Source organism: Siphateles boraxobius, unplaced genomic scaffold (genome assembly GCF_051911475.1).
Source record: "Siphateles boraxobius isolate OS27281-9 unplaced genomic scaffold, OSU_SipBor_1 33, whole genome shotgun sequence".
In the NCBI taxonomy this organism is placed as follows: domain Eukaryota; kingdom Metazoa; phylum Chordata; class Actinopteri; order Cypriniformes; family Leuciscidae; genus Siphateles; species Siphateles boraxobius.
In genome coordinates this window covers 3954156-3966251 of record NW_027508953.1, presented here as the reverse complement: position 1 = coordinate 3966251, position 12096 = coordinate 3954156, and the positions used below count along the sequence as shown (strand labels likewise).

Sequence of the window (12096 nt, the reverse complement as noted above, 5' to 3'; positions counted from 1 at the left end):
ATTATTATATAAATAGTATATATAATATTCTATTTTCTTGTGTAATATAGCTATGGGTCTCAAAATGTCGGTTAATTGGTGTACTGTGCAGCAATGCTTCTGAACCAGGATTTACCCATAATTCAACTTCACAAAGATCATTAGCTATGTTTCCATCCAAAGTTGCGAATTTAGCTTATGTGCAAAATTGGAATATCGCATAAAACATTTAAGAATAAAACAGTGTTTCCATCCCATGTGTTCAAGAGAACAAAATCAATTTCCTGTGAAAATGGCGCGAAATATTAAAAATGGAATTTGGTTACATATCATTTTTGGTTACAAGTCAACAGTGATTACAAAGTGTTTGGTTTCATTTCTTCACTCTAATTTCTTTGTTATTTAATTGATGGCTATGGTTTACATCTATTAAATTTTCACTGACAGCCCAAATTTTGCCTTGACGTCTGGGATGTGTTTGGACAGCTATGAAATGAACCCGATTATGTGATTTTTCAGTTTATACGATCTGCACTGTGATTTGCTGGATGATCACGTGGGGATAATATCAAACAAGTTTGAAAATAATCAACATCAAAAACTAGCCAAGAGACCGTGTCGTACAATGACATTAGATCCATGTCGTACAGTGTAATTTGTAATCTTATAGGATTGCAGAAATCGTCTGCAGCAGGCATTAGTCCAGTTATGCAATCGCATCCTCTGTTAAGGCAAATTCATGTGTTTTTTGTTGCACATCGAGAGATTTCTACTGTAAATGTGTTTCCATCGTAGTTCATGCGCATTATCGTATAAAAATGTGATGTGTCCTCAATTAAAGTCATAGTTTTTTTTAGTGCCCTTCAACAATGATCTCCTTAAATCAATTATTACAAGTTGGGATCACGATGATTACACAATATATAGAAAATTTGGCAGTGGTGCATGTTGATTCAGAGTTGGCGTCATCTTAATTCCTCGCAGGGGTTGGCGTCATCTCCTCACAGGTGTTAGGTCATCTGAAACTTCATAAGAGGCTGGATTGCTAACTGGAGCTGGATAGGCATCCCGAGGTAGAGACAGAAAGGCAAATGAAAAATAATTAGCATAGCTGCTGTTCATAACATTTCAACCAAAAGCATCTGATATAACTGGAGTACAAGGTTATGCGGTACATTATGCAAATGCTTGGCTAAAGAGATGCGTCTTTAATCTAGATTTAAACTGAGAGAGTGAGTCTGAGCCCCAGACATTATCAGGAAGGCTATTCCAGAGTTTAGGAAACGCTGTCATTACTTTTTTCCATTGCATTTGACTCTCCCCAGAGTTGGGAAATGCAAGTCATCCTATAAGATCAAATATAAAATCAACAATGTCATGAGAACATCACCATCAAATCATCAAAACTTTCATCAGTTTCCTCACTTTCCTTCTCCTGTTGCTCTTTGTGTCACCTGTGACGTCTGGTCCACGGATTCACCAGCTCTAATTCCTTAACGGGATTGCCGATTCCCCGGATATCCACTTAGAACCTGATTAGGCAAGCTCAACTCATTAGCCTTTGACAAACCAATTCAAACCCCTCAACCCCAATGCCAAAGCACAGACCCCCTTCCATTAAGTGTTCACCAAACCATTGACCCTTTTAGAAATGACACATTAAGTGTTAAACTTGCTCAAAAGTGACAAAACTAGTGTGAAATGCTTTGAATATTACTCGAAAATGATAGGTGGTAGAAACAACACTGAGAACTTTATGATAGTTGTAAGATGTTCTTCAGGAATCAACCATGTTTTTGTTCATGCCAGACAATATCCATCCCTTCCTCTGTCCTCTGCTTTCTGCACTCACTCTTGCCTCGTCTTTCGACCCCATAACCTGATTTTGCATTCCAATTGGTTTACCTGTTCCTTGCCCTCCCCTTTCCTTCTCTCTTTCTCTCTCCCTTACCCTTTCTCTGCTCATCTTTGGGCTTATCCTTTCATCCCTGATCTCCTTCATCCCCTCCAATCCTCATCCATTCCTCTCTCGCAGAAGGGGAAGAGAGAGTTTTTCCACAGGTAAGTTACATACAGTCTGTTGGAGGAATCTGTGGGAGGCAGAGAGAGAAAGACGATTGAAGAGCTGTCTTGTGGACTAAGCAAAATAGAGACTGATACAGAGAGAGAGAGGCTTTGGAGTTATTGAGGAGAAAGGGAAGAAGCTTTTTTTTTGGTAGACAGGTGAGTTTGTTTTTAGTTTGGTCGTTCATTAGCGTGTGTAAGAAAATTGTATAGAGCGAACAAATACAAGCCTTGTGGATTGTGATAAACTTGAAGTCATATGCCTAAAACTGTTTTTTATTTTGCATGAATGCAGAATGCACGGGAAAGCTTCGCTTTATCTGTGAACGTTCATGCATTTTGCACACATACTACAGATTAAAAAACCCTGCATTGTAAGAAATATTTTTTTCTACCGATTTCCTGGAAGTTCTCAGAATACCCTATAGCGAAAGGTTATTGTTAATCTGCAACTTTTATAACACATAAAATTACATTGGGTTGTTCATTTTGGTATTTCAACCATCACAAATGCATCCAGCACTTTCAGGAGTTTGTAGCAAAGTTTGTTAGCTAATGCATTCCTGTGGTTTTTCATTTCTAAACTGATCATAATGTCGTCGCAACTGGCAAAGTTTTCACATTTGTCTCTTTGTAGGATTAACCTAATGCTAAAGCTGCTCTTGAGCGAGTAAACAAATACACCTCAGAAATCTTGAGATTTGTCAGGTCTCATTTCATCTTGATTCATTTTCTTACGTGTACACATACAAATCCCCAAGTCTTTTCTTGCCCTTTTCCTTGTGTTTTGTCTCTGTTCTCCCTACCTCAGGTCCCACCTGATCCCGTAGTAAAGAGCAGTCGGTAATCGGATGACAGGAGATTTGATAAGCCACCCCCAACAGCTCCAGCAAAGGCTTAAACCTTTCATAGCCTTGACATCAATAAAACAACAGCTCTCAGCAAGAGCTGAACAGACATCATCACATAGTAATCTTGTAACTATTATAACATATCATAATTTGATCATTGGCAGCACAATGCAAGACACAGCTCTGCAGATCACAGTTTCTACAGAGCAGTAGGCCCTACTTCTTGACCGTGAATTAAGTTCATTAGGATCTCCGTAGTACAACAAGGCTGATAATTCCTCGTCATCTCTTCTGGCCTCCCACTGAGAGGTACATTTATATGGCGGTAGACTAGCAACCAAATATTTTTTTATAGTAAGTTGCAACTTAGGTTGATGTACATCTGCATCAAACATTTGCAATATTTTATTTTAGGTAGCATTACAGATCTCAATTAGACTTAGACATTTAAAATCTAAACATTCTCATTGGTCAAGCCTCAAGATATGTTTATGGCTAATATTAGATGTGGCTTACTTTACAATATTTTTTGTTGTTGTTGTTTTGTATCATAAATTGCATAATATTTTATAAGAAAAACGAAAGGATTGATTTGGAAGTTTGCTTGGGTTTGCTTTCACTTTGGTGCTAATTAGTTTATTTTAATTTTTGTCAGTTTAAATTTTTTATCTCAGTATCTATGACAGTAAAAGTTGAAATACCCAACAGCACTGTTATTTATGTAACGCTTAGCATATAGCAAACATTACTGAACATTCAATTGGATCTGGTTTATATAACTGCGTAGTTTCTAAATGACAGACCATATTGCTGTTCCACAACTTTTGCAAATCTGTATTCAATACTGTCTACTAAGCAGGAAGAACTTGCTTTTTGAGATATTACATGAAAAGTTCAGTCTTAATTTGTCCCCAGTGAGATACTGGCTGAAAGGTTTTGTATGAAACCAATATTCGTCAGTACTAGGTCTAATCATACATCTTCAATATTATTAAAATGGCTTCCACACGCCTGATGACGTAATAGTCATGCACATACAGGGCCTAGTTCAGATTAATTAAGCCATTTTATTTATTTATTTACTTCTACTTGATTACATATAAGTAGAATTTTTATTTTCTGATTGCTTCTAGCTTGTGTTGGTAAGCACCCCGATCAACAGCAGCTATGGGTGAAATGGAACAGATGAAAAAGGAGGCCGAAGGCCTGAAGACACAGATCGAGGTGAGAGTAAATGAGAATAATGCAATGACTAGCTGTTTAAACAATTAATGATGAAATACTAATATTACATGTTTGTTCCCCTTCTAGGCGGCTCGCAAAGCAGTCAATGACACAGACATGGCCGCGGCCGCTGCTGGGGTGGCCCCGGCCCCTCGGGTCCAACTCAAGACCAGGAGGACCCTCAAAGGCCACCTGGCCAAAATCTACGCCATGCATTGGTGTACAGACAACAAGTGAGAACATTATTATGGGTCAAATCAAAGTATAAAAGGAGATATGATTGGCTAGACTGCACAGTAGAAGTATTCATTCATTTTTATCAATTTGGCCTCCAAAAGTACATTACAGGAATAAAAAAAATGATCTGACATAAATGTGAAATATATTAGTTTTTGCCCTTGCTTGTCATGATCTGCTCAACCAGGTTAATAGCTCTCACATGGAATGCAACTGCATCTTGTGGTCACCTTGAATTAGCTAATTCTTAGTTAGATCAATTATCAGGGTCAGTGACCTGAAGCAGACTTAAGCCTCAGTGTTTTCAAGAAGGGACTTAACCATGTCTATTAAACTGCAGTGACAGCAAAATCATATTTTATCATTAAATCAGTATGTTAGTGAGATTTCAAAATTAAAAAAAAAAACCTTCCAATGAGGGATGGAGTACATTAACTGGATATATGGACAATATCCTTTCATCCTGTTGTCTTACCAGCCTTTCTTTGCTCTATCTTTCATTGGTTTCTTTAGACTAATGGTCAGTGCATCACAGGATGGCAAACTCCTTATCTGGGATTCTCACTCTGGAAATAAGGTGAGTCTGACTTACTCACATACACTTTCAAGAGAAGATGGGGAATCATAAATATATTTAAGCTGTATATACCATCAAGCGATCTCTAAATATTTTAACTTCTAATAATACACAGATATTGTAACCATGACAGTTTTCAACCGTTTTCATGCGTTTTGGCTGTTCATTTACACAACAATAACGTTTTTGGGGCCTGTTTTAAAGTTTTGGAAAATGGCACCGTAATCGTCTCCGTGTAAACTATAAAAATGTGAATTTGTGAAAACGGTGACGTCATGCGCATGAATATTGTGTTCAGTCTACAGGCAAATAGTGTTTCTTTACAAAGTGGCATCCCCAACTACTGGCCTGGCATGAATAATACAGCGCTTTTAGTCGTTTTCGCAGATCCGTGTGAACGGAGATCGTTTTGACAACATTGTCGTCTGTACACAAAACTTTTCAAAAACGCAGGAAAAGGAAAAGCTTATTCTATTTTTAGTACATTGTTGTCTTGTAAACGTACCCTAGTCAACTTTACACATAATTGACATTATTGACGAATCATGACCTTTGTCATGAATGAATCGTGAATGTGGCACTTTAAGAATATTAATTTGTTTTTAAAAGTTTCTGGCAGGACAGGATCGGTTTAAACAACAACACCTGGAAAACATATTTGAGAACAGTGATTATTTTGCAATTACATTTGATGGTGCAATTCTGAATACGTCTTTCTTTAGGTCAATGCTGTTCCCCTCAAGTCCTCATGGGTGATGACCTGTGCATATGCTCCTTCTGGAAACCTTGTGGCCAGCGGTGGTCTCGACAACATGTGTACTGTCTACAACTTGAAGACACCCGTAATCAAGACCGTGAAAGAATTGGATGCTCACACAGGTAAAGTATATAAGTATTGAGAATCTTTAATTTATTCTTTCATGTGTCTGTTATGTAATTGTGTCTCTCTCTATTTTTTATAGGTTACTTGTCCTGTTGCCGCTTCCTCAGTGACAATGAGATTCTCACCGCCTCTGGTGATACCACATGGTTTGTGCATGTAACTTTTACATTTAAGAGGATTTTTCATTAAAAGTCCATAAAAGTGCATCCATCCATGATAAAAGAGCTCCACACGGCTACAGGGGTTTAATAAAGGCCTTCTGAAGGGTAGTGAAAGTTTGTGTAAGAAAAATATCCATATTTAAAACTTTATCGACTAAAATAACTAGCTTCCGGCAGATAGCCTAACTTACCCAAGTCCACTTACGTCAAAAGAGTAACTATTGTCAAGGTAGGAGTAGCATAAGCTTAGATGCCTCTCGCGTTTCAAACACACAGGGCTGGGCAACCAACTCAAGCTCCTCGGACATTTCTCTTTAAAAATTCTCGCTTTAGACTTCTAATTCGTGACTGGTGTTTTGTTTTGCTCTATCCTCTGCGCTTCCGCGTTCGTCATTACGTTGTGCGTCATGTCAAGTGTTACTCTTCCACCGTAAATCGATGCGTACGGCTGTCAGCCGGAAGCTATTTATTTTATTTGATAAAGTTTTAAATATGGATATTTTTCTTACACGGAAGCATCGCTTCACTTCAGGAGGCCTTTATTAACCCCCTGGAGCCATGTCGAGCACTTTTAAAATGGATGGATGCACTTTTATGCACTTTTAACGGCCATTCACTTCCATTATAAAGCTTGGAAGAGCCTGGACATTTTTTAATATAACTCAGATTGTATTCGTCTGAAAGAAGAAAGTCATATACACCTAAAATAAACGAGGCCTTCCCCGACTTCCTCGGTTGCATATGAAAGCCTGTAGACTGATTTTCATGTGAAGGACTCGGGACGTTTTTGCCGGGAAAATCAAAAGGATGGGGTTGGGGGATTCCATAAACTTACAATATGTGCTCCCAGTGATATCTACGGACCAGAATGTCATAGCAACCGCCTAGCGACCAACCAGAAAGCCCACTCACGTCTTCAAAAAATGTAATAAGCTTTTGTTTAGTTTAATTTTATCCCATTTTTTCCCCTTCAGTGCACTGTGGGATTTGGAGACTGGAAAGCAGAAGACAGTTTTCCTGAACCATATTGGTGACTGCATGTGTCTGGCTCTGTCCCCGGACAATAAAAGTTTCATTTCTGGTGCTTGCGACTCTCTGGCCAAGCTGTGGGACATCAGGGATGGCCAGTGCAAGCAAACCTTCCAGGGTCACACGAGTGACATCAATGCAATTTCAGTGAGTTTAAGGGAAATGTTTGATGCACTACCAAGAAAATACAGAAAAGGGCATCAGTTATTTTTTAGCCAGTAATTTCCTTCTTCGTTGATGATGCTAACCTTCTACCAGTTTCAAAGATTTGAGATTTTCCAATTGATAACAGAAAAGCACATAAATGGATTCACCAAAATGTGTCTACCTCTTCAGTTCCTCCCCAGTGGCAACGCAATTATCACAGGCTCGGATGACTGCACATGCAAGATGTATGATATTCGCGCTGATCAAGAAGTGATTTGCTACCAGGATGCCGCCCTGAACAGCGGCGTTACATCACTGGCTCTGTCCATGTCTGGCCGCCTCATCTTTGCTGGCTACGATGACTTCAACTGCAATATTTGGGACTCGCTAAAGGGCGAGAAAGTGGGTACGTTTAAAGAAAGGAGAAGCGGATGGAGTGAATAATTAGTGCTGATTAATTAAGCAGTTAAGTCCCTTTTAAAAAAGTCAAATCAAACTCCATCAAGCAGTTATTTTCCATGTAGGCAATTTATGAGTAGAAAAATCTAGCAGGAATGTGATATTGCATTAATGTTAAGCAAGGGATAATGTACATCCAGACAGTTGTTCTCTCAAAATAACCCCAAACAGGGGGATGAGGACCCTGACGCGAAGCGGAGGGGGTCTTGATTAGCCCGAAGGGGGTTTATTTTGGGAGAACAACCGGCTGGATGTACATTATCCCGCTTATTACACGGCTACTTGCCACATAAGTAAATAATTAGACACGAAATATTGATCTGAGTAATATTTTATTAGCTCTTTAAACGCAAAGCTTCCGCGGAGAGAGCAGTTGCTAGTGCGGCAAGTTCATACTAGACGGACATCTAGCAGGAAGAGATACGGTATACCGTATTTAAGAGATACGGTATACAGTCATACCACTTATTACAGAGCATTTCGCCACATAAATAATTATGGAGATAAGAGATATTGATTTCAGATTTCAACTGTTTTAAAATCGTACCTGTTTGTACAAAACAATAGTCACAAAATGGCAGCATCTGCGTTTGTATGAAACAAGAGAGAGCAAGTCCACAATACTGGATGGCATTATTAAATAACTGTATACAAAATATGGATTCAATATTCTATTAGCTCACCAAATGCAAAACTTCCACGAAGAAAAAACGTTCCTAGCAGGCATGCGTTATCTGTTTTGAGCGGTTGTTATCTGGGAATAATTAACTGCTGGATGTCCCTATTGACCAATCAGAATCAAGTATTCCACAGAGCCGTGTAATAAGGCCCCGATATACTCACAGCAAAGCTCTTTTTCATTCTTAGCTTGCGTAAAAAGAAGTTTGAAATATCTTTGCAGCTGTATATTTTTAGCGACTCCACATACAGTGCTGAGAGCGACGTTTCGATGAATATGGAAATATTTGCTGTACTTTCCTCTCAGTAACCAAATAAACAAAAAACAAAAATGACAGCGGTGAGAAAAACAGCAATTAAGAAAGCATCTGATCATAGTGATGTGGATATGTTTGCACTACCTCTGCAATTCGGCACTCCAGTAAAGTCACGTTATGTTTATTTATACTACTTTATAGAATATATAGCTTTAAAGCATGGGGGGGGGGGGGGGGGGGGGGGTACTATACTATTAAGCAGCTCTCCAGTGTGTTTTATGTTTTTATTCACATCTGACCTCAACAGACTGAATAGAAATTAAATTAACCGAAATTAGCCACATCAAATTAGGCGGAAATCACCTAATATTACACCCTGATAGCACAAGTACATCTCAAAGACGTCTATTTGATGTCTGCATTTATTTTAAAGTGTTTGTTCATCTTCAATACGTCTCTAGGACGTTTCCTATCAGATGTCATATAGACATTAAGAAGATATCTTAAAGATGTCTAAGATTTAGAATGTATCTAAAACTGCTTTTTCTAAGACGTTTACCAGATGTTTTTACACAGCAGATGCTTTCCAGATTAACAGATCTTTAGCAAACATCTTACAAACATAGCTGTGCTATCTGATACTGTAATCGCCGGAGACCAATAATATTTCAAAGGTGTTTACCAACCGGAATGTGAACTTTTCCAGACATTTCGCTCTGGCCAGCAGTTTCGAACACCTGAAACGAACTCCAAAAAAAATGTGTCCTAATTTTGTTCTAAATGACACACCAGATCGTTCTTCAATTTCGCTTGAAGTAGGCTATCGGGGCTTTAAGTCGAGGAAGTCTTCTATAAAGTCGGCATGAAATGAAAATTCACCCCATCTATTTTTAAATTATAGACTTTATTGTCAACAATTCACCCATACATATTTAAAAAAAAATGTTTACCTCATAAATTAATGTTTAATCAAAATGTCATCACTGCATCTTCCGGTGAAATTACAGACTTCTCTCTGCTGACGTATGCCAGACTCCAAACAATTTAGTGCGCTTAAACCGCGATGCTGAAAGCTCATTTTCGTCTGCCTCCACTTTTTAGTCTTTTTTCTGCCTCCACAACAACCAGTGAATAAAATCAAGTCCCCACCCTACATTTTTTATCTTCCGATAATCCGTTACACACATATTTATATCACAATACGGAAGAAAAGATTTGCTGCAATTTGCTACTTCCGTTTCATTGCATCTTTGAATAAATAAGCATGCATGAAGAACAAAGTCCTATCAAATTCATTTTCTCACTTCATTTCTTCCTATCTCTCTTGTAGGCGTGTTGTCTGGCCATGACAACAGGGTGAGCTGCACCGGAGTACCAGCAGATGGCATGTGCGTTTGCACTGGCTCATGGGACAGCTTCTTGAAGATTTGGAACTGAGCTGGACCCTGCATCAAGATGAGAAGACGATATGACAGAAAGGATGAGTAAAGGTTGAGAGAGAGGATGAGAAATGAGAAATTCGAAGAATCAACAAAGAATCTCTCTCACACACACAAACAAACAAACAAACAAACACACAAATGTCACATCTGTATGTGTGGGATTTCTGGAAGACTGGATTTTATTAGAATATTTACATGGAATATTTAATTGTAAAAATGCAAGTTACAACTAACACAGGAATGCAGTTATTGTTAAAATGACAATCTCATCATGACAGCAATACTTTGACTTGAAATTATAGTGTTTGACATCTTACAAATGAGGGAAATGAATAATCATTCAAGAATAAAAAATATAGTTTTTGTCTGTTAAAAATCCTCATCATTAGGTGAAAGTTTGCATGACTATTTTTATGTATTAGAAATGATGATAGAATGCAGAAGAAAATGTACAGTGACTTTTCCCAACAACCCCACTGACTGTCTGAGATCTGATGGCTCTTCGATGCTGTTGGCAACATTACCCTGGCACATTATGCTAAAAGAGAAAATGTCTCTATTTACTTATTTCATCTTTTTGTAGGGCTTTTACATACAAGACAGTTCCTCTTAAATGTTGCAGTGGTTACTCGAATTCCTTTCTAATAAACATAGTATTCTGAATTAAACGACATTTTGGTGTGGGCTATTTGTGTCTGTCAAGCTGTTATGTCCAATAAAATACGTGTTTGATGATTTTAGGGGGAGTAATTGATAAAAACAATGTTGATCTTGGCATTTTATTGTGAAAACTTTGCACTGGGCACTTATTAAAGAATCGGTGACAGAAATTTAATTAGGCCACAAAACTATGTTTAAAAAAAAAGTTTAATAGCAGGATAAAGTTCATAATAGGGAAAAAGAAAGATATCTGAAGTTAGATTGTAAAAAAGGAGAATTGAATGTTTAGTTATCCAGGTCAGAATTTGTTAATTGGCCATTTCTATCAATGACAAGCATACATGAATCACCCCTGTATAGCGGATCTATACAGGTGGAGCTAGGGAAGGTGGAGGGTATCTGAAAGCATGCTGCAAACCCTACAGCAAACGATAGGCACGTTTTTCAGTGTTATTCTAGTACCAACACAGTGGGAACAAATCAGCTGTGCCCTATAGAAAATGATGTAAATGCAAGCAGATTGGGTTAAGGACTGAGCCTGCGCCATCTAGAGTTTCATGACAGAACTTTGTATAATAGGCTTTCAGTTATAATGAGGTCACAACCAAAGTAAACCTAATTCCTTTAAGTATATTTTATCACCTACTGCAATCTCACCTTGAGAAAATAGATCAGACAGTTGTTTTTTCTATCGCTTCAAGAAGGAGGACGTGAGGCTTACTCTAATCCACTTTCAATAGAGCTTCTCCCAGAGAAACATTAGCAAGCACTGAAGCACAGAAGACTAATTGACTAAAGTTGAAGTCAGGTGCATGGCTGAGATGACCAAGCTTTGGCTGTGAATTGAGAAAGAAGACATAATATAATATGACATAAAAAGCAGTTGTGGATCTATACTCATTGTAAGAAAAAGCACACATGGATGGCAACAGCATTCGGAAGGGCATTAACTCCTTACATTGTAAGAAATATAATTAAATATAATTCATATTAAAAATAATTACACAGAATGACCTTCATATCTAAAGCTGAATGATATAAAGTGACATAAAAAAATAAAACAAAAAAAATAAATGAAGGCCATGCAAATGGCATTTACCATGTTAACTCTTTTATATAGATTGCTTTCTTAAAATCAATTGAAGCACAAGATGCTCTTCAGTACATCCCAAAACCATCCTGGATAAAATAGATAATGTAATTTGTATTGAGGGAAAAGTAGCGACTTTAAAAAATGCAAAATAAATGCAATTTCATTAGTGATCTCATACTTTTGTGCCCTATTGTAAATACAAATATATAGTTTTTAAATCCATTGAGCTCTTCTATGCAGTTCATAGTTAAATGGATTTTAGTAAATTTGACTGATTAGTATTCCTCAAGTTTACCTCACGAAAATAATAATTATTAAAAAAAATATCTATGCTTACGTTCCATGGGCACGATTG

General features: G+C 37.7%; 1 protein-coding gene across 3 annotated transcripts; it reads left to right on the top strand.

The window, feature by feature from the left end:
- The first annotated feature begins 1954 nt into the window (after positions 1 to 1954).
- Positions 1955 to 10661, top strand: gnb3b (guanine nucleotide binding protein (G protein), beta polypeptide 3b). Of its 3 annotated transcripts, none has more exons than XM_077195037.1 (9): positions 1955 to 2040; positions 4028 to 4118; positions 4206 to 4351; positions 4869 to 4932; positions 5655 to 5811; positions 5895 to 5961; positions 6951 to 7152; positions 7342 to 7558; positions 9877 to 10134. In XM_077195037.1, the coding sequence occupies exons 2-9, from the start codon at positions 4062 to 4064 to the stop codon at positions 9981 to 9983; spliced, it is 1017 nt and encodes a 338-aa protein (XP_077051152.1). In that variant the 5' UTR covers positions 1955 to 2040; positions 4028 to 4061; the 3' UTR covers positions 9984 to 10134. The 3 variants fall into 3 exon arrangements, with proteins under 3 accessions (XP_077051152.1, XP_077051151.1, XP_077051153.1); XM_077195036.1 differs by lacking the exon at positions 1955 to 2040 and adding an exon at positions 2062 to 2202; XM_077195038.1 differs by lacking the exon at positions 1955 to 2040 and adding an exon at positions 2855 to 3203 and having other exon boundaries at positions 9877 to 10661.
- The last annotated feature ends 1435 nt before the right edge of the window (positions 10662 to 12096 follow it).